At 43.1% G+C, this 23,710-nt stretch overlaps 1 protein-coding gene across 1 annotated transcript in view; it reads right to left on the bottom strand.

The window, feature by feature from the left end:
* Positions 1 to 23,710, bottom strand: part of WDR64 (WD repeat domain 64) — a 143,905-nt gene that overhangs the window by 82,605 nt on the left and 37,590 nt on the right. The window contains exons 6-11 of the mRNA XM_084828213.1: positions 21,365 to 21,394; positions 18,347 to 18,457; positions 15,595 to 15,812; positions 12,920 to 13,054; positions 11,819 to 11,898; positions 1,373 to 1,512 (exon numbers count right to left, since the gene is read on the bottom strand). Coding sequence (XP_084684339.1) covers positions 1,373 to 1,512; positions 11,819 to 11,898; positions 12,920 to 13,054; positions 15,595 to 15,812; positions 18,347 to 18,457; positions 21,365 to 21,394 — 714 coding nt within the window. The remainder of the gene's footprint in view (positions 1 to 1,372; positions 1,513 to 11,818; positions 11,899 to 12,919; positions 13,055 to 15,594; positions 15,813 to 18,346; positions 18,458 to 21,364; positions 21,395 to 23,710) is intronic.

Here is a 23,710-nt window from a genome sequence, read left to right as displayed (position 1 = left end):
TGAGCTGCATTAATAGAAGCATAGCTTCCAAATCCCAGGAAGTACTAGTTCCCCTCTACTCAGCACTGGTTAGGCCTCATCTGGAGTACTGTGTCCAGTTCTGGACACCACACTTTAAGAAGGATGCAGACGAACTGGAGAGGGTTCAGAGGAGGTCAACAAAGATGATCCAGGGACTGGAAACAAAGCCCAATGAGGAGAGACTGAAAGAACTGGGCATGTTTAGCCTTGAGAAGAGAAGACTGAGGGGAGAGATGATAGCGCTCTTCAAGTACTTGAAAAGTTGTCACAGAGAGGAAGGCCAGGATCTCATCTCGATCATCCCAGAGTGCAGGACACGGAATAATGGGCTCAAGTTACAGGAAGCCAGATTCCAGCTGAACATCAGGAAAAACATCCTGACTGTTAGAGCAATACGACAATGGAACCAATTACTTGGGGAGGTGGTGGGCTCTCCCACACTGAAGGCGTTCAAGACGAGGCTGGACAGCCACTTGTCAGGGATGCTCTGACTTAGATTCCTGCATTGACCAGGAGGTTGGACTCGATGGCCTTGTAGGCCCCTTCCAACCCTACTATTCTATGATTCTATGACAGAACGTAGTCAGCGGGGCCGAGCTGATGAAAGCTCATTGAGCTCCATCCCCCAGCCGGTTTCTTCCATCATCCCTACTTCCCTAAGGACTTGGGTCCTTTAAGTTTCTGGAGGCTGTTGCCAGAGTATGCAGATAGATAGATTTTATTAATTACATATTTGCACATTATGCTTCCACCAGTTCTCAAGGAGGAGTTACTGGGTATTACTTACATCAGCTTTCTAAATAAGGTCACAAAAGTTACTAGCCTATAAAAAAATAGGAATGGGCTTGGAGCTGACAGAGGAAAGACCATTTGGTTTTTATGCTGCCTTCAGCCCCTTCACTTGCCTATATGGAATTCCATGCACTCACCTGCATGCAATTCCTTGTCACCTATGGCTGCCAGGCTAGTGTTTAAATACAAAGTTGATTTATATGGAACTTACATTGTTCTTAATATGAACATAATAAACATAACAAACACTCTTCAGGAATTAAGAGAAAGATTAAAGAAATCTTTACCGTATGTGCAATTTGTGGCACATTCTTTCTAATACTGAGTATCAATATCTCTTCTTGCCTTTTATGTTACAATCCCAATCCTACAAAAACAAATGGTACAGCACACAGAGAATATCTTGGAGTGAATGGGAAATTGGGAGCGTTATTTTGTAACCCTTTTATCTCTGTAACCTATGAATGGAAAACAATATTCTACAATAAAATTCACAACTAGTTCTCTGGCATGGGTAACATCATGTGTTCTTACTAAGTTAAAGAAAAAAATAGTTTACCTTTGCAGTAGAAAGGCTAATAATGTGCTGATCCTTTTCATTGGTGACAATCTCTGTGATACTAAATAAATGTCCCATCAGCTTTCCCACTGGTTTGGTGTTGATGTTAGGATGCCACAAACGAAGAATTTTATCATCTCCTACATAAAGAAATTGATCAGTGATCCACTCTGTCACATGTGTTTGTAGAACGCTTGAAACTAGACCAATCAGGGAGAAAGCACTTCTCAAAAAGTAATAGCTGTCTAATAGTTTAATACTAGTGTATTTATTGAACTGCTCTCACAACAGTTACCAGTCTGTGGTGAAAGAAGACTTAAGCTTGTATTGTTATTAATATTTCTATGTTTAACCAATGTCTTGCCATTTTAAGATGTAACCTCCATCTTGGAAGTAGGAAAAGCTTTTAGCCTGCTGGAGTCAGTTTGAACTACCAGCCTGTCAGAAACTAATCTGTGGGATTTGGATTATTAGTATTTTCATTTGTTTTTGTGTTGACATTTACAGTATCATATTGGAATTTCTAGCTAAATGGTCTAACTGGCTTATGATGTTCCCTCCTTATTCCTGATGATATATCAATATGTTAAACACCTTTGCCATAGGCGTGCCTTTGTGACAGCACAGCCACATGACTTGAGAGGTTACTGTGATACACAGGCACATCAATCATCGACTATCATGGAGATCTGACCATCCTTTCCCCAACCATGTTTCCTTTTACCAGAATAGGAGGCTTGCGCTCTCTTGCAGAGGGAACAACTTCCTTCTTCCTGTATTCTACTCCCCCTGTAGTGATTGCAGAAGCTGTGAGGTTTTAAGGAGGCATGCTGTGTTCCTAACCCCTAATCAAGTGTCAGCTTGTTCTGACCAGGGCCGATTGAACCTGTGTTGAAAAAATGGACACAACGCAAACAGGAAACACAAGAACATATAGCTTGTTCACAACATATACCTTGCTCACAACATATACCTTGTGACTAACTATTTTAGACAGGGAGCAGCTGATTTACTGAAATATTTGCATTAAGGCATTTAAGTTATTTCTTTAGCACTTGGAGAGGCTTTGTTTTGGGCAGTGTTGCCTGTTCAAAGCCTTTCATGAAGAAATAGGTGAGGGACTATGTTTCATTTCCCAGCTGTTTGTTTTGGGAGCCAATTACAGCTTGAAAAGCAAACTAGGGATTTAGCACAGCTCCCTGCTGTTGGTCTCTGCTTCTTCCAGTCTTATGGATTTCTCTAAAATAAAAAGAAATGTAAACAAAAGAAGAAAGAAAAGGATCTGGCACAATGCTAGTTCCCTTAACAAGCTCAGGTTCTTCTTCTACATCTTCTTTTCTGTCCCTGGAGTAAGGAAGCTGTCATCATGTTTTGGAGATATCCTTTCAAACTATATCTCCAAGAGCTCCAAGAATAAAACTTTCTTGTGCATCTTCCATCCATGTCAGCCCAGCATGGGGGGATTCTGGAAACTTTTTTTGATGGCAGATGGAAGCAGTTGCCCAACAAACAGAAAAGAATAGTGTGATGATCAGGTGTAGGTAGATGTGGGTGGAAAACTCATAAGTGATTGCATGGTTTCCTGCACTTGTCAAGAAGCAGTGTGTGTCATAGAATTGGTTCAGAGAACTCAAGGTGTTTGTCAGAATTTGGGCTAGTTGATGTAGGTGACAACACAAATGCTTCAAAGGTGATTAAACTTCTGCAATATTCATTACATGTATCACTTTAAGAATTCCATTGACACGAATAACAAGCAAGGAAAATACTGTCTCTGTTCCCCTTTCCCTACCTAGTTGCCATCATTCTTCTGGGCAATATGACTAAAAGGCGTTAAAGATTATTTTTCATCAGCAAAAAAAGATCTATTGAGTTATAAAGGCACTGCTTTTAAAAAGCTGTTTTCAAAAACACAGATATATTGCAGAATCCATTATGTCACTGACTGGCAGCACTTGACAATACTTTGTCAGAGCTGCATGATTACAGCAAAAGACACTCTAGAGCAATTACTACTAATAATAAGAATCCCAATTGGTTCTACTGCAGTATATTACTGTTTTGTAACAGCTGACTCATGTCTTAAATAAGTTCTTATTTTGGTTGCATGATGAATATGTACTGCTCAGTACTTTGATTAAAAAAAGTATTGCGAGGATGTTGATTTTTCATGGAGAATAAAAAATTGAATGTTTCAGACTCATTCTGTTAATCAATAGGAAGGTGTCAGTAACTCAATCGGCTCCATTAACACCAGACATTTTCTTTTTCCTTGCTGACTGAACTACACAGAGTAGTGCAATAGCTGGAACCAAGCATGCTTAATTTTAGAGAGATCCATTGTCACATCTCTTCAGTGAAGGCAACAGAATGTGTCTAAAGAACTGGAGGCCCATTGTGATGTTGACTAAGGGCACAATCCTATCAAGATAGGTGGCCACCTCCGAACTCGGAGGCGACCACCTATCCAATGCAGGTCAGGAGCAGCGTGGAGGGGATCTCCTCCTCTGTGCTTCAGCTGCCCTGCATTCGTGGCTAGACAGCCGATTTCAGCTGTCTAGACACGGGAAGTCGGAGCTGGGGGGAGGCCAGTCGACACATAGGAAGAGTCAGAAAGGCACTTCCACCCTCCCTGGCCCGGCCCGCCCCCAGAAATGCCCCGTTTTTGCTGCTCTGCACTGCTCTTACACGCGTGGAGCGCAGGGCCGATCCACGCTGCCTATGAGGCAGTGTGGAACCCTTGAAAGACCAGGTCCGCAGCTTGGGGGTCATCTTAGACTCCCAGCTGTCCATGGAGGCTCAGGTGTCAGCTGTGAGCCGGACAGTGCTGTACCAACTCCATCTGATATGGTGGCTGCGCCCCTACCTTCCAGACCATCTGCTCCCATCGGTAGTACATGCCCTGGTCTCTTGTTTAGACTACTGTAATGCACTCTATGTGGGGTTACCCTTGAAGACGGTTCGGAAGCTGCAGCTGGTACAGAACGCAGCGGCTCACCTGATTAAAGGCAGCCGCCAGCGAGATCACATCACTCCAGTGCTGAAGGAGTTGCACTGGTTACCAGTTGTTTTCCGGGCCAAATTCAAGGTGTTGGTTTTGACCTTGAAAACCCTATATCGTTCCGGCCCAGCCTATCTTAAGGAGCGCCTCCAGCAGCAACAGACAGGCCACTTAACAAGATCAGCCTCGGATGGCCTTCTCTCTGCCCCATCAGTCAGGACAGCTAGGCTGGTGAGCATGAGGGAGAGGGCCTTCTCTGTGGTGGCCCCCACTCTGTGGAACTCCCTCCCTAGGGAACTCCGCCATGCCCCCTCTTTAATGAGCTTCCACCGTGCATTAAAAACGTGGTTGTTCAGGCAGGTATTTGGGGTGGGTTAGGGTATTTTTTATAATGTTCTTAATGTAGAATTTTATTGTTTTAACTGTTTTGTTGTTGTACATCGCCCAGAGTGGCTGGGTGACCAGCCAGATGGGCAATTAATAAATTAAACAAACAAACAAACAAACCCACCCTATGGCCATCTAGCCACTGATTAGCAGCCATAGGATTGCGCCCAAGTATCTTGACAAATCATGGTGTTCCATTTGCAACTTGAGATCATGATATAGGTTTCTCTACAGCAGACATATAATCTCTCAGGAAGCAGAAAGTCGGACAATCAGGAGAATGCTCAACTCAGGCTGCCTTTTGCTGTTGTTTAGTCGTTAAGTCGTGTCCGACTCTTCGTGACCCCATGCACCATAGCACGCCAGGCCTTCCTGTCCTCCGCTCTCTCCCTGAGTGTGCTCAAGTTCATATTCATTGCATCCGTGATGCTATCTAGCCCTCTCATCCTCTGCCGTCCCCTTCTCCTTTTGCCTTCAATCTTTCCCAGCATCAGGGTCTTTTCCAGGGAGTTTTCTCTTCGCATTAGGTGGCCAAAATACTTGAGCTTCAGCTTCTGTATCTGTCCTTCCAATGAGCAGTCAGGGTTGATTTCCTTTAGGATTGACTGATTTGACCTCCTTGCAGTCCAGGGGACTCCTAAGAGTCTTCTCCAGCACCACAGTTAAAGTAAAAACCCGCAGTCCTCCCATTGTGGAACCTTTCCACGTTTACAGGGGGCTCCCAGACAGCGACCACGTGATTGCCGAGGGGAAGCTTTTAATTTTCAAGGTTCCATAGAACTCAATGAAACAGCGTTAATAGTGTAACAATCTGACTTAAAATAAATAGTTCATCATTTCCGGATCTTTTTGAGACAGAATAACCACGGAATACCTCTGAATGTGTCCTGGAGGTTGAGTGAGCAATCTCAATAGCAGGATAAAAGCTCCGTGTGAAAGAGCCCTCAGTCTAAAATGGTACCATATAGGGAATTCCTACCATTTGCTTTTCCTTCACATTTGAATTGGACTTTAGTAGGAATATGACAGGGTTTCCCCTGCTGCTGCTCTACTCTAGATAAAGGCCTGATAAAGGCCTTCAGAGCAATGCTAAGATTAAGATGTTGCAGTTATGATGGAGATGCAGGCTCACCGCTTTGGGCTGGTCCTTGATCAGGCATTGCTTATGGATTCTCAGATGGCAGCTAGGAGCGCTTTTTACCAGGTTCGACTGGTGCACCAGCTACATCCTTTCCTGAAGAAAAAAGACCTGGCCACATCTACAGGATTTTTTTCTGGTGTGTGTGTGAGGTGTGTGTGTGTGTGTGTACATGTGTGGATTTATTTATATTGTGCATGCGCGCACGTGCGCACACTCCAAGTACCAGAAAACAGGTCTCCTATATTTGATGATTGAGTAGTAGGGATGTCGGAGAATTTCTCCACGAATCTCCGGGAGGCCGAATGCCAACGCATTCGGCCCCCCGAAATTGGTGGAGAAACGGTCCGTCACCCCCCCGCCACCCCCCCGGAATGGGACTTACCTTGCGCAAATGTCCCTGGCGCTGGCAGCTCCCGGCGGCAGTTCGGCGGCGGCGGCCGGTCTTCCGACCGGCTGCCGCCGCCGCCATTTCCCAGTAAAAAACCAACAACAACAACAAACATGATAGGCTACGTAAAGATTTACGTAGCCTATCACGGCTAGATTTTCAAAAAACACTGTGATAGGCTACGTAAATCCTTATGTAGTTTATCACGGCTGACTTTGGGGGAAAAAAGCGCGTATGCAAATGGTGGCGCCCATGGGCACTGCCATTTGCGTTCCTTATTTGGGCACATGTAGTCTACGTAAATGTTTACGTAGACTACACGTGCCCAAATAAGGAACGCAAATGGCAGCGCCCATGGGTGCCGCCATTTGCATACGCGCTTCCCCCCCCCAAAGTCAGCCATGATAGGCTACTTAAGGATTTACGTAGCCTATCACGGCTGACTGCAGGGACGCAAACGGCGGCGGCTACGGCCGCCGCCATTTGCATCCTGGCAGGAGACGAGATTCGCAGCTGGAGGGACAGGGCGCCTCCCCCCCAGCCAGACTTTCGACCGGAGGGACGGGGCGCCTCCCCCCCGGCCAGACTTTCAGCCGGAGGGATGGGGCGCCTCCCACCCCGCCCAGAATTTCGGGGGGAGGGACGGAGCGCCTCCCCCCCACCGCGAAGCAAGCTGTGGGATAAGCTAAGGGACTTTTGTCCATCCCTACTGAGTAGCAGCAACGCCTGGACACCAAATCTACCTAGCTGGGTAGACCTGGCCTTTGAGAAACTTGCATATCACATCTATATCTCCATTGTTTCTAAAAGGGTAGACTTGCTGGCGGGTAGACCTGGTGCCCAAGTGACATCTTTCTACCTGTAACTGAAACCCTTAATTCTTTTCCTGGTTCCCTTCACCTCCAATCCTTCCTTAATTGCACTGCTACTACAATCAACTTCACATCCCCCTGCTTTGTTTCCTGGATACTGGATAACAACACTGGACCATGCAGCAGGGTTACTTTGAAGTAGGGATGGGGGAGAATTTCTCCCCGAAACTTCGGGGGGCCGAGTGCCAACGCATTCGGCCCACCAAACTCGGTGGTGAAATTCTCCACCCCCCGCCCCCCCCCGGGATGGGACTTACCTTTCACGAATGTCCCTCCCGGCGGCGGGTCCCGGCAGCGTTCGTCGGGTCTTCGTCAGGGGTGGGGGTGGCAGCCGGTCTTTTGACCGGCTGCCGCCGCCGCCGCCATTACAAGTGCGGTAAAAAAACAAAACAAAACCCCGTGATAGGCTACGCAATGATTAACGTAGCCTATCACGGCTAGATCTCCAAAGTCAGCCGTGATAGGCTACGTTAATCGTCACGTAGCCTATCACGGGTGACCTTGAGAAAAAAAAAAGCGCGTACGCAAATGGCGGCCCCCATTTGCTATTTGCGTTGCCCTTATTTTTGCCGTAGTCTACGTAAATCTTTACGTAGACTACAGGGACCAAATAAGGAACGCAAATGGTGGCTCCCTATGGGGGCCGCCATTTGTGTACGCGCTTTTTTTTTTCAAAGTCACCCGTGATAGGCTATGTGACGATTTACGTAGCCTATCACGGCTGACTTTGGAAACCTAGCCGTGATAGGCTACGTTAATCGTTACGTAGCCTATCACGGGGGTGGTTTGTTTTTGTTTTTTTTTCGCGGCCGGGTAGATGGGGCGCTTCTACCCGGCCTGAATTTCGCCGGCGAGGGATGGGGCGCCTCCCACCCGGCCTGAATTTCGGCCGGGCGAGGCAGGGCGCCCCCCCCCCCGTCGCATGAACTTCGGGGGGAGAAGCGAAGCGCGTCCCCCCCACCGCGAAGCAAGCTTCGAGGACAGGTAAGGGACTTTCGTCCATCCCTACTTTGAAGGGCCTACATAATCCACGCTCTCTCCACCACAGCCCTGCCGCTTGCAAACACTGAGAGCCAATGTGGTGTAATGGCTAGAGTGTTGGACTGGGAGTCAAGAGATCCCAGTTCAAGTCCCCAGTCAGCTATGGAAGCTCACTGGGTGACTTTGGGCCAGTCAGACTCTCGGCCCAACCTACCTCACAGAGTTGTTGTTGTAAGGATACAATGGAGAGGAGAATTATGTACACCATCTTGGGCTTCTTAAGGAGGAAAACAGGTGGGATATAAATGTAATAAATAATAATAAAAATACATAAATTAGGGATGTCTGTTGCTAGGAAATCTGGTTCTTTTTTGGCCCCAAAAGAAAAGTATTTGGATGGAGGATGATAGGGAGACTGAATGGAGGCTATGCCATTATTAGGGACCCTGGAGCTACCACAATTTTTGGATAAAAATAGATTTAGGGTTTCCAATAGAATTGAAAGAATTGAGCACTCCCTCAAGCCTGTTTAGTAGCTGTTTCCCAATGCCTTAGACACATTTCCTGACTACCTCCCTTGGATCTACAGGTGGCAACTCACACAGACAACAGGTTACAGCACAAGCCAAATTGTGTTCCTGAAAATATGGAACCCGACTCTGGGACTCAATGGGTACCATGCCAGGGTTGGTAAATCATTTTCTCTGGGTGTACAAGGTGGCTCTAGGCAAACGCAACCAGTAAGTTAGTTCAATAGGAAAGCTTAAGGGGATTCCTGGACCGAGAAAAGTCGATTTGGCACTAATAAAGAGAACTGTACTAATAACAAGTCACGAGGAACGATGTTTAGCATCAACTGAACCCTTGCTTTATTCTAAAAGCTGAAAAACACCAGGATAAAGTATACTCAACAAAAGAATGGAAAAACAGTGCCTTAATTAGAGTCCGTTCTAGGATTTCAGGAGACTACAAAGGGTTTGATTGTTCAGAGGCTAGGCGCAGGATAGGTTGTATCAAAGGGTCCAAGAGTTTGGTTCCAACTCCAGAATAGAAGGTGCAGGGAGGTGCCCTGCCACTTGATTACATTTACATCCAGCTTGCTATTCAAGGTGTCATTGCACCATCCTCAGAATAAAAGGAGTCATCAACGGTATTTGGAGTAATTGATTTTGTGCTTTGACCTCACTGAACTAGTAAGCTTCAGGATTGGACTATTTGTCTCATCAGGCCCATCTAATAGGACAACTCAAAGGTAGCCTCATGGGTGGCATGACAATTAGAGAGACATTTGCCTGTATCCTCCAGTTGCGGGGAAACACTCCCTTTAATTAAATCAAAGTGCATATTTATTTATACTGTGTGGCTCCTAATGATGCAGCATTCCAGAGCCCGATGCTTGTTCCTGATAGCTATTCAAACCATGCTTCTGGAACAAATTTGATTCCTGAGCCAAGATCTTAGGGTAACATCCAATAAATAGTACCTATGAATGGAAAGGAGGATAAAGGGAGACATGATAGAGGTGCACAAAATTATGCATGGTGTAGAGAATGTGGACAGAGAGACATTTTTCTCCCTCTCTCAAAATACTAGAACCCTGGGTCATCCCATGAAGCTGACTGGTCGGAGATTCAGGACAGATAAAAGGAAGTATTTCTTCACACAGCACATAGTTAAACTATGGAATTCGCTACCACAGGATGTAGTGATGGCCACCAATTTGGATGGCTTGAAAAGGAGGTTAGACAAATTCCTGGAGGAAAAGACTATGATAGCTACTAGTCTTGATGGCTATGTGCTACCTCCAGAACCGGGGGCAGTGAGCCTATGTACACCAGTTGCTGGGGAACATGGGTGGGAGGGTGCTGTTGCACTCATGTCCTGCTTGTGGGTTCCTGGTCCACAGCTGGTTGGCCACTGTGTGAACAGAATGCTGAACAAGATGGACCCTTGGTCTGATCCACCATGGGTCTTCTTATGTTCTTATGAAACCCAGCACATCTTAAGCTCCTCTGTAACAGGAGTCACTTCTCCACTAAGGAAGACACGGCCCCCCTCAAGGCTTAGAAATAAGCCAGGAATTTCTTTCTCTAGACAATGGATGTGTACATCATTGCTATAACTTTATTCACTGGCTAAGAAATGCTGAAAGGCTAGTTTATTTTGAAACAAAGAGGGAGAATAGTTCCTGCACATTTTGTCTCATACCTTAAGTTCTACAAGAGCCAGACACTTGCTTTTTGAAATGAATGCTGGGAATCCTGGTATGATGGCTCATTCAGTGAGTGTATGAAGAAACTGAGTAAAACTGAGGTAAAAGTTTAACTATTATGTTATGTTTCAATGACTAAAGGACTGAATGGCAGAAGAAAAAGGGAAGTTACTGTTACCACCTCAAAGGTGAAAACGAAGCCGGGTTTCTGTCCTTATATATGAGAAGACAGGATCAAAATTGCTACTGGAGAATAACTGAAAATTCTAAGGGTGCCCATTGGTCCTAAGCCTACAAAGAGGTAGGGCGATGGAATGTTGATCACACTAAAGCTGACTGGCTGCAGGGTTCTGATTAGAATGAATATAAGGACTTTGACAGGGGAATCTGAGAGAGGAGTCTGACAGAAAAGTCTGTCAGGGGAGTTGCCTAAAGAAGAGTCATCAGGAGGTGTCTTTGTGAGAGGCTGGGGGCCACGAAGATGAGCAGCTACAAGACCCGGAGGCCAAGCTGAGAGCATGTGAGGCAGACGCTGAGGAAGGTCTGCAAGTGGAGAGAGGAAGACTCCTGGAGCAGCCGTCGAAGGAAAATGCTGAAGCCTGAGTGTTAGCTGTTGATGGTGGTCTGACTGAAGCCTGAGCAGCTGCTGGATCAAACTGAAGACTTCAGGAGAAGCCTGGTGAACAGCCTTGAAGGTTCCAGGTGGAAGTCAAACCCAGCCAGAACGCAGACTGCCTTTCAAGCCCTCATTGTTAGGCCTGTGAGTTAACTGGGGCGGAGCTTGATAGGGCAACTGGTTTAAGGTTGGTTAGGGGTAGAAACTGGGGCTTCTAACACCTGTTTGGTAGTAAAGGTAACTATAAAACCCTGCTTAAAAGTAGTAACAACATTCATAAATAATAAGCTTTCTTGTTTTATTTATTTTTAATAAAATACTATATATCTTTGTTTACTTTCCGCGTACCTCTGATCTGTTTTGTCTCACACCTAATGACTAGCTACCTTAGGGGAAAAGGCATACTTCAAATAAAGGAGTGTAGTTTAATGGTGGCAGTGGAAGTGAAGGGAGGGATTCCTCAGTGGTGATCTGTCTGTCACATTTGGTGATGGGGCAGGATTGCCCTAGTGTAGAGACCCTCACCCTAAGACACGCTCTCCACAGAGCCAGAACTTAATACAAAAGAAGAACCCATAGACATGTGGTTGAAAAATAAGAACCGCTGACTCTGACCCTGGGTGCTGACCCAAGGGTTACGTCAGTTGGGAGTTAGATCCTAGGTCTCCCACATATAATCTGTTTTGGCCCTAACACTGGATCACACTTGAACCCACATGTATTATACCAGTTTAGGTTATCTTACAAACAGGAACAATTACTTACACTAAAGGAATCAATTTTGCGATCAAGAAATTTTGAAAATGATCATGAAGATTTACTTAGTCGACTGAATGCATTTTACTTACCTCCAGTAACGACAATATTGGCTTTTCCACAATATGTGAAAGCATTAACCCCTCTTGGTACTGAAAATTCACGGACAGATCTGCAATCACAATAAAACATCTGATCAAGTAGGGATATAAGCACCAATTATTCCAGTTTGTATCCAATGCTATATGTTAGGACTGTTGGGAAACGCCAATGGCCCTGCAATAAAGAACCATGTGGGAGAGCTCTGCCAGCCTCACAAACTTTCCATGCTCCCTTAGCAGAAATCAGAGAAGCTTATAATCTTGCTTGATAGGGAGCCACGGATCCAGAAGGCAGCCTTACTCAGCTGCTTTCCTCCTTAAGACAGCAGGAGACTGGGTTTACTGTTCACAAGGGAGCAGCATATAACTGTAAAAGGTAATCTGATCTAGTTGCCTTACTGAAATGCTGTACAAGAATCTTCAGGCCTAATGTTCGTGTGGGGGGAGGACACGCAAAAAGAGGGGAAAACATATTTACACATTGGGGAGGGAAGGGCCAGTCATTCCCCCCCGCCCCCCCCCCCATGTTGCAGTGAAGCTTTTAAAAGCCTCCTTTGGCACCAATAGAGGCTTTTTTAACGCTTCTTTAAAAACTCATTGCAGTGGGGGAGGGCCATTTTTCAGGGATGGGTACAGCACTGAGGGAGGATTAGACTTTTCCTCCCCAGAAATGACACCTCCCCACACTAACCCCCATGCTTTAACCCCCCCACCCCTTTTAAAGGCTTCATTACAGTGAGGAAAGGAGAAGGGAAAATCCCTTATCTCTGAAGCTTGTGGCTGGATCGGGGATCTCCTGTGGGCTAAATCTGGCCCAGGAGATTTAGGTTCCCCACCCTCAGTTACAAGAAAGAAATCAGCATTATTGGCAACAGCATGTCGTATAAAGCCTAGTTTGTAAGATAGTCAGCTGTGTAAAAAATTGCTTTGCCAGGGTTTGGATAACTAATTTTGAATGGGATGTTCAGTTAACTGCCATTTAAAAATAAACACACAGCTCGCATAAATGAGCATTCCTTTAGCATTTTCAAATGGACTCAACTTGTAAGTATGATTATCCGTATGAGAATCATAGTTCCAGTAGTAACTTACACGTTGTCTTCTAGTCTTTTCAGGTCATCCAAAACCAAAGAATGAACACTGTCCAAAGAGCAGGATCCAAAACAATTCAAGGCTGGAAGGTATTTTACTTTTACAACCCAGTCATTGTGCAGCTTGCGTTTAATACTGGGGATGGTAAGACAAAATTGTTGTTAAAAGGCACATCTACATAACAGAAAATGAGCTTGGCCTTGCTTGACATGCTGGCAAGTCATCAAGAATAAGGGGAGAATCTCCAGTCATCTTTTATGAGACGATAATCCTGTTGCCCAGATAATCCTGTTGTACAGATACTGTAAGATACAGTATACAGTTCTTCAAAATTTCAGAACTTAAGATATATAGTTCTTCATCTGCCAGACCCACATCCTAGTCTCTCAGGCAATAGTCCCCTGTGATTATGAGCGTGATCCTGGACTAAGTGCTAGTTGGGAAGTTCAGGTGGCAGCAATGGCCGGGGGTACTTTTTACCAGCTTATGCTAGTATGCCCGTTGTGACTCTACCTGAAGAAGGAGGACCTTGCCTCAGTTATTCATGTTCTGGTGACATCCAGGCTGGACTACTGCAATGGGGCTGCCTTTAAAGACAGCTCAGTTCAGAAGCTTTAGCTGGTGCAGAATATGGCTGCTTGGATATTGGTGAGGGCTGGGCAGCCTGATCATGTGACACCGAAACTGTGCCAGCTGCACTGGCTGCCAGTGTGTTTTCAAGCCCAATTTAAGTACTGGTTTTAACCTTTAAAGCTTTAAATGGTTTGGGCCTAAGTTACATGAAGGGCAGCCTTTTCCTGTATTAGCTTGCCCACACTCTGAGGTCAGCAGCAATTCTCACTTGGCCACTGCCACATGCAGTTAGACTGGTGAGAACAAAGACAGGGCTTTCTCAGTGGTGGCTCCGTACTTCTGAAATCAGCTTCCATCAAGTGTTTGTCAGGGCCCTTCCTTGCAGATCTTCAGGAAAGCTCTGAAGACTACCTGTTTTTACTGGCCTTTCCATCAGTTATTGGGCTGCTGATTCTATGTAATTGTTATTTTTTTTATCAGTAACATTTGCTTTTATTGAACTTTTAATGAATATCCAGTTACTGAATTTTACTGTATCTGTTTTTTATGGTTTTTATCTCATATGACACTTTGAGAAGGTTTTACCCTTAAAGGCGAGTAAAAATAATTTTAAATTAATTTAATTTGCTTGTGCAATCTCTGCACTAAATATCATGTCCTGTCTAAATTACAGCTCCACTTTTGTGTAATTTTGCATTACGGTTAATTCCTCAGAATACAGGGACTAGCGTTACTATGATGTCCTTTATTACCATGAATTATGGACATTCTGCAGTCCCCTTCCTCTTAGCCATCCTCTTGCTTCCAGTCCACTTTATTGGAGATTTTAAACTACATTTCAGCGGATTGTGCACACAGACATCTTTAAATATTCCTCTTGAACATATGCCTCATTCCCCCAGACCCACACACATGTGTACAACACTATTACCCAGAGATATTTCCTGACTATTTCACAGTCCTATGGAGTTTTCTCCTTGCCCCGCTCATTAGAAAGAAAATGATTTGGACTGTCCAGCATGTTAGCAATGTGTGTTATTGACTTATAGTTGCTTCTATGCACATTTGGCATTATTTAAAAATAATCATCCTAAACTCACCTACCAAACTTGGAATACGTGTGTATGTGTGTGTGTGTGGGCGGGTGTTGGGGGGGATCATACATACTAATAGCAAACGCAGTTTTCTGAATATGGATCTTTATGTAGCCAAAACAGCATCATCCACACACACACAAGAGGGCACTATCAGCAGGATTGGGAGAACCCCAAGATTTGCAGTTGGGATGTTCAAGAATTTTGTTCCCATTCACAAATCATGCAAACATACATGTCCCATTTGCCATCTCAAACATGGACACAAGCAGGAGTGCTTTTTCCCCAAATTTGTGAACACATTAAAAAAATGTGTATTTATTGTTGTTGTTGTTAAATGCGCAGTTTGAAATGCACCTAGAATAAATACACATTTTCAGGTTTTAGTCAACAGGGGGAAGTGCACACTTTTCCTGTTTGAATGAGCAAAAAAACAGGTCAAAAATGAAAACAAGAGTAAGCCAAAGACGAGTTTCACAGTGATTTTAGGCAAGCCTGAAAATCGTTTGTTCTCCCATCCCTAGTTTGCAGATGTACAAAAAGGCTTTAGGGAAGAAAATCCCAATTGCCTAATGAAATCTGAGCATACTTAGTGGCCACAAAATGCTGGCTGGTTCATGAGAGTGGGAAAAAAGGGAAAGGGAAACTGGGGTGTGTGGGGAAGAGGGGATATAGAATGGAGTATCTTGGAAGCCAGCATGGCTGGCTGGCTGGCTGGTATCCTGAACAGGAATGCTTTACACTGTGACATTTTGTTGCAGGTCCCACTTGTTAAACTTACCATAAATTATAATTTTTATGAGCAAACTTCAAATACGAAATTCCTGAGACAGTTGATTCTCTGTTTGACTCTATCTCAGTGGTATCTTTGAAATTCTAGCCCACTGCGCTATACAATATTTATTTCCCCTTTATGTTAGGCAGTATATTTACTTTCCATCACAGGATCTAATTAAAACTATAATTCTATGTCTCAATAATAAGAATTCCCAAAGCATCTGGACTTACTTCTTGAATTTCCTAGAATCTATAACCATAATTTGTGCTTTCTTTTTAGATTTAGATTGTTTTAGACCAAAGTCATCACTGGTAATGGTAAATAAATTAACATATCCACCATCATCTCCCATTAAGATGTCATCCTTCACTAGCAGTTCTGCTGGTCGAGGAACTGAACAAACACAGAGGAGACAATGTTCCATGGGTTTGATGATAAAACAATTATCCTATGAAATAAACCAAATAGTGCATTAGATGCTTTGGCATTGATTCTATGATTGTACTGAAAACAACACTTGGTTTCAAATATAAAAATGTTATTCAGAAAATGATGTTGGAAGACAGTTCGCTGGTAGAGCCATGATTTCAATTTCAAGCCTTAAGTTATAACTACACCACAGAGACACTGGTTTAATATTCATTCCCTCTCCCTAGAAAAATCTGATAACTGATCCCCCAGGTGAAGGGGGCACCAGTGATCTGTGAGACTTCTCAGCACCCTCATCAATAATTCCCAGGATCAAAGGCCTGCCTAGTCCAGCATCCTGTCCCCACAGTGAACAACTAGATTCCTATGGGAAGACCACAGCAGAACGTGAATGCAACAGCACCCTCCCACTAGAGGAGGGTTCCCAGCAAGCATACTGCCTCTGATACTGGGGGTAATATATAGCCATCATGACTAGTAGCCACTGATAGCCTTATCCTCCATGAAATGGTCTAATCTGGTGGGCTCATTTAGAATAGCAGGAGTATGTTGTGGGTATCCTCAGAAAATGGCTGTTGTGGAAGGGCCCATTCTATAAATGGCTGCCATGGAGGGTGTCATCAATCAGAAAACACCCATTTCCCAGAAGGTAAACTGGTGAGGCTAAAAGAAAATAACTTGCCAAAGAATCTAAGTACAAGGCAGAGGTGGGGTTTGAGCTCCAAAACACAAAACTACTCTTTTGAACCCAATTTTCTGCTCCATTGCCAATTTCACAGAAGGCAAACTGATGAGGCTGATAGACAAGTTACTCGGCTAAGGAACTGAGAACCTAGCAGTGGTGGGGTCTGAGTTCCAAATGCCAAATCACATATTTGTGATGGTCTGAATTCTAAAAAAGTTGAGCTGCCTCTTCTAAGCTTAGCTACTGGCAGTAAGAGTTGATGCTAAAGTTTGTTGTTTTTTTAGTAATTCTGGCCACACCCCTCTTGCCTTCAGTCTCGCCCACTACTGGAATGCAGCCCTCAAGAACTCTTCCAAAATGGAGTTCAGCCCCTGGGCTGAAAGAGGTTCTGCACTATGATGTAAGGGTACCTTTAACATGTGTTTGTATTAGCACATGTTATTATTTAACTGCCAAGCAATGAAGATGTCCAGGTAGTTGCTAAATCAATACAGTCTTACTTTTACTACGTATTTTATATAAGGACGACCAACAGAGATCCATAAATAAATTTCCTGTCACCTTTTTCTTTTGATAAAAGCAGCCATGGGGTGAGGGGTATTTGGATCAAGGCTGTGGAAGGGGAATTTAATCTTTCCCACCCATGAGATCTTCCTAGCTTAAATCACACGTGCACGCATGCACATGTTGTGCACGCACGCACGCGCACACACACACATGCACACACACACTGAAGCTGTTATTAGTGACAAGAGGAATGAGGAAGGTACAATATGGGAGCCTGTCTTTTCCTCCATCTGTGTCTAAGAGCAGCTTGGGCGGGCCACTTAAACAGTGAAACGGTGCATTGAAAAAGGGTTAATCCCTCATCCATTGCTGTAGCCCCGATCCAAATCAGGTCCCTTGTGGCTACTTTTAACATCCCCCCACCCCAAATCCATCAGAAGATCCACTCATGGAACTTCCACATCATGTCTACATTTCCCCTAACTTAAACTGCAGCTATGTTCCCTAGGTTTCTATGCCTTTATGATGGATAAAGGGATATTTGCTGCACATGGGAACTGAAACCAGTCTCAGTTCTCTCATTAGTTATATCACTACTTACTAGTTATAGAACCTTTCTACACAAGGCTTTTATTGTGCACTCATGATTACTCGCTCCCAGTAGTTTGTGGGTCCTTTACATGTCGTCGTCATCCTCCAGGGACTCTCCCGTGCTTTGGAACCATTATTGCTGTTTTTTTCCCTAACGAGGGAAGTCTGGTAATGGCAGACTGAGAGTCTCGTGTAATTGCGCAATTCCACAATGCCATCTAGTGGTTGTATAATTATACATATAGAAAGGCAGATAAAGAAATCCCCCAGAAAAAAGGATGTGTAAAGGAGCCGAACTTAATTCTGCAAAGAATCCGGAAGCAGAAGCCTTGGTAAAGGTGTGGGATAAAAGCCTCATGCAGAAATGCCCATAACCCTTCAGCATGAAAATGTTACATATTCACAGGGTACTTCCAGATGGAGGGTTCCTAGCACTACCAATCAAATACATTCCACAGCTATTCCATCCTTTCCTCCAAAGTAAGAAAAAAGATGGAAGAAGCAATGGGAAAACACAGGAGGGTTACAATTGGATGATGATGATGATGATGTCTGGACACCTGTATCATTCCATGAATGAGGCAGGGCAACTGCTCAATAAAAGCCTTGTCTGGAAGCACCCATATTATGACCAGCTTCTTTTTCTGCTTAGCTTCTAATAACAAGAATGCAGTATACTTCAGTGGAACTAAACTGCAGCACAACACCAGAAAATATTCTTTGGAGTTTGTCTTGTTTTAAAAATACATTAGCATAACTCCGTATCGTACCAGGGCAGACCCTTGTGATTTATAATCCCATATGATGATGGTTCTTTCTGTCACAGCAACAACACGCTTGAGTTGACTAAGGTAATCACATCCAGTGATCCAGGAACTGTCCTGATGAAAAAGAAATGTTGGCAGAATCAAGCTCTCTGCTGGCTTGCAAGGAAATAACCTTTATCTATAATTGATGTCTGAAAATCTTCTTATGAAATTGATTTATATAAAGAAGAAGAATTCAGGCAATAATGACAAGGCAGAGGTATCAGCGGCTATAAAACTTGAGTTTGCTAGAGTTTACTTTTTGACAGTAATGTCATATTTATAGAATTCTAAATACTTTGCTATTAGCATGTAGATGTGGAGATGTTTTACTAATTTGTAATATAAGTTTTATAATATATTACACATGTACTCAAAACTTCTTCTAAGGAGTTCAGAGCATTTGTTTAGCCTCTTAGCAGGCCTGTGAGGTAAGATTAGGGCCAAACCAGACACGACAGTGGCAGACTCAATCAAGATATAAATTTATTTTACATCTCTGTGTTTTGTACTACATAAAGAGAAATTATTCTGTGCTCTGCAATTTGTATGGAGCAATTTGAAAAGTTATTATGATTCTAAATCAAATTTAGAAGGTAACAACTATGGCTGTCTGAATGTATGCCCAGAACTTCAAGTTCTGCTTATAGCCTGTGATGATTATAATGAGATCTAACCATGATAAGAGTGAAACGGTTGCAGTGCCATTGTGAGGAAGAGGCAGGCAGGCCTGACATGGGAAAAATGTTTTTAATAAAAACAAGGTTCAAGTAAGTTGATCACCTGGGGAATGCAGACAGAAGATGATGCTCTCTCATCATCAAGAGGAGGCTAGATAAATTGTCCTAATCAATTGACTTATTGCCCACTGTTCTGCCAGCAGGAGCTCTTAGGCATGAAATACAGTAATCTCTAACTAGCAAACTAGATTCTCTAAAAATATACCCTGACAGGGCCAACCCTCCCATTAGACAGAGTGAGGCCTCAGGTATCTGATCGTGAAAGGAAATAGTTATTTATTTATTTTAGATTATTACTAAAAAAAAATTACTCCCAGGGAAGGATGTTTGTGGGATTTTCTGTCTCAGGTGCCAAAATAACTTGGCCAGCCTTGAGTACAATTCACCTGAACTTGGAGGTGAACGGGCACTATTTGCTGTTCTGCCTAAGGCAGTGAAGAACCTTGGGATAGCCCAGGCAGTTAGTCCTCAAGTAAATGATGTAAGGATTCTGCATCTCTAATTGTCAATATTCTTAGTATTAGGCCACAGTAAGATTTGAGGAAACCGTTTTTGTGCTCTGAAAGCACTTCCATCAGACCCACTCAATAGTGCCCCATTGTCCAAGTTAGATTACCGTAATGCACTGTGCATGGGACTACTTTGAAGACTGTTGGGAAATTTCACCAGATTCATAATACTACAGACAGACTGTTAATGGGGGCTTGCTACTGGGAGCAGATTTCATCAGTGCTGAAAGATCTTCAGTAGTTTCTGGTTTGTTTCTGGACAGCACTTAAAGTGCTGGTTTCAAGTTAAAAAATCCTAAATGGATTGGTACAAGGGAACTTGAAAGACCAATTTCTCCTGCTTGAACCTGCCTAACTGTTAAGAGGCTCTGCTCCAGGTACCTCTAGCCTCAGAAGGGAGGTGGATGGAGAACAGGGAAAGGGCCTTTTCTGTGATGGTGCTGCATTTGTCAAATGCCTACCCTAGCTTATTTGTGCAATGCCAACAATGTTATGTATTAGGTGCCAAATCCAATCAGTTTTATTTACCCAGGCTTTTTAATGGCTGATCTGCTACTCTTTTATTGTTCTTCATCTGCTGCTATCTGTTACTACTATTTATTATTAGTTGTAGTATTTTCTTCAATTTAACGGTTTTTAATCTTTTGTTGGTTTTGATGATTTAATTACATTTGTTTTACTGTAGATTGGATATTATTTACATTGTAAATATTATCGTAACAACTGTTATAATAATACTTGTAAATTGGATTTTTTTAATTGACGCTGCCTTGAATGCTATTTATCGTCAAAAGGCAGGGTATAAATACTTTAACAGCACAATTTATATAGGTCTGCTCAGAAATAAGTCCCATGGAATCCAGCTAACCACAGTGTATAACTGGGGATGACGGGAATTGTTGTCTGACACCTGGATAGCAGCAGGTTTGGGAAGGCTGGTGTACAGGACTGCAACCTAGATAAATAAATAAATAAAACTGCCCTCTGGCAAATCCTAACCAGCCAGTTCTTCTTGACTTTCTTCTGTCCAGAATTAAGATTGTCTGTTAATACATTGCTAGAAAATGGTTTTTATTGAACTACATTATTTTTTAAAAATAGGTAATAAAAAGGTAAAGGTAAAGGTGTCCCCAACCAGCTGAGACGGTACCTATTTATCTACTTGCAATTTCTTGCTTTCGAACTGCTAGGTTGGCAGGAGCTGGGACTGAAGATGGGAGCTCACTCCATCACACAGCACTCGGGTCTCGAACTGCTGTCCTTCCGGTCTGCAGTTCAGCGTCTTAACCACTAAGCCACCGCGGTCCCCTAAAATAGGTAATACATTTTCCTAAACTGTATTAGAGCACCATCGGTCCTCAGTGTCAAGCCTTCAAACTAGAAATCTGGTAGTGCTTTTTCCTAGTGTTACATGTGATTTAAAAATTGAAATGAATTACTGAAATACCACTAATCACAATTCGAAGAGACAAGTTAAGGAAATTTTGTGTGTTTGATTTTATGAAGTACACTGTATTTCTTATGCATCCTTTGACACAAGAATGTGTAATGTAATCACATCATATATTATATAGTATCTTTGTACTCAAAAGAAAAATAATTAATCTGCCTAATATTGCATATTTCAAAATACAAACCTATATGGGAAATGCAAAGATAAACATTTTCAAGATTTCATTTCATTAATTTCTACTTTTTAATTGAATTTGTTAGAAAAAAAAGAGTGATCTTACTGGAATGCTTGTGGTTGTCAGGATCCTCATCTGGAAAAGAAAGAACAAAACATGGCAATACACAGCTGGAAATGAACTTGAACGTGTTCAACTAAAGTAACTACAACAGAAAAGTGGGTGGGTGAAATTTACATAGGTTCTATCAAGTTCAGTCATAGGTCCTAATGTCTGGATTTGGACAACACGCCATGGTTCGTCACAGGTTATTTAACCCACAACGAGCTGCAGTGCCTGCAGCGGTCATTTTGAACATGCAAACCCCTGCTCAGGGATTATCGTATCATACAAACCCGGCAAGTGTGGGTTCTGTGAAGATTAAACAATCCTCGCACAACCCTAAAAGATACCATGGGTTTGCATGGTCTCACTGGGTTTGCATGACATGACACCACCTGGGTGGGGTTGCATATTCAAAATGGCAGCAGTTCTTGCCCTGCACGCGCTACATCCTCACTGTGGGTTAAATTACAGCCCCAATGAGTTCAAAGGGGGTTACTCTCCAGTAGGGTGACCAGATATAAGAGAAGACAGGGCTCCTCCACCTCAGTTGCATAGAAGAGGGAATTTGGGGGAATCTTACATGACAACTATACTTGTTGAAATTCCCTCTTCTACACAATTATTAATGGTGCTGGAGTCCTGTCATCTCAAACTTCTGGCCACCCTACCCTTAGTAAGCATGCATAGAAATGGAGTTTTAGATAACACAAGGCTCACACACACGCATACATTAAGCAACAAAGCAGCAAATGAGACATGAAGCTTCAGTCATTTGTGATGAAGTCTTGACAGTTCCTAGTTCTCAGGAGGGAGTGCTTTACACTGGAATAGGGATGTACGAATCAGCTTGCCAAAGTTCTCCAAATTCCAAAGCTCATTCAAGCTTGTGTTCGTATCAGATTGTGAACTTTGATTTTTTTTTCTTTTTGCATGGACATCTCTGTATATTTTCATGTGTATTTTCCAATTGTATCTTTGAAATGTGCACATTCTTCTCCTGTATGAGACAACAGCTTATTTTTCTACAGTCCTTTCTCACATTGGTTTAAAAGCTCAGGGGAACACTACTGAATTAAAAGGTATTGCACTTGCTGGAGCACTTGATCTTCAAATCACATGTCCACCCACCCCAAAAAGGAAATCTGCAGCACTGAGGCTTGGCCTGGTGAAGACAAATCAAAATGGAACCATTCCCTAGAAGAATGTTAAGTGAATTTTCACACAAGTGCCTCTTGCTTTGATTGCATTTCAGATGCAAGTGTAAAGCTTCCATTGGTCACCATGCTCATTCACATCACAAATCCCTTTCCTCCACATGAATACTTATCAGATGACTTAAACCTCATGTGTCATAATGCCCTTAATATGCTGCCGAAGGTTTACATACAGTTGTGACCTAATCATTTTCAAAACAGCAGGTACTGTTGCATCAGCGTGATTGAAAGTTTCCATGTGCCACTTTCAGAGGGTGAGGTGAAAAATAATTTCTAGCTTTAGAAATGAAATGGAGGCAATGATGTCAACTGTGACATCAGTGGAAAGTCTCAGGCGGCAGCAGAGGGTTCTCTGAACTTCTTGGTGGAGATTTATTCCTAAAAAAAGTACATTGTAGAACACAGACTTCCCTTCATGTATAAGAAGCATAATATGCAAGACAGATTAATAGGTTTTCACATGCATTTCTTCAGTAGTTTCCAAATGTCTCAACCTTTAGTGTTTAATCAACCACAATAATCTTTTATTACCTCATTTATGCTTATCATGTGCGTTGTGCCCTAATTAAATTAAACCCCTGGGTGTGTTATTGATGCTTTGAAACATAATTGCATTTTCACACCATTTAATGAACTATTTGTATTAGAGCTACAGATGTGTAAAATCACAAACAGCACAGATGGGTCATATTTGTAACTTATACTATGGTGGTATACTGCTGCATTAAAAAATAAAATGTTGGAACCTTGGAGATTCATTAACTTGGTTCCCCCCCCCCCCCATCCCTTCCAAGTACCTGTTATCAAAATCTCTCTTAAATGGGTTACAAATTAGTAGCATTAAATGCAAGTTGTAATCACTGATGTTTTATGGGAAAGACATTCTTTTTAGCCACATGGCTTGAGTGCACCTATACACACAGACTTTTACAAGTTCATTCCTATGCTCTTGCATGCTTCCATGCACACGTTCACACACATTCACTCTCTTTCTCTCCTATGCTCATACACACTTGCACTTTAACACCTCCACAAGTGCACACATTTACCATGTACATACACATTCTGTCCTGTAAGCTTGCATGCTCATTCTAATGGGAAATGCACTAAACATTGAACGGGAGTCTTTCCC

Source organism: Heloderma suspectum, chromosome 1 (assembly GCF_057233095.1).
Source record: "Heloderma suspectum isolate Gila_16-S chromosome 1, 16-S_ref, whole genome shotgun sequence".
In the NCBI taxonomy this organism is placed as follows: Eukaryota; Metazoa; Chordata; class Lepidosauria; order Squamata; family Helodermatidae; genus Heloderma; species Heloderma suspectum.
This window is presented reverse-complemented; position numbering and strand designations above follow the sequence as displayed.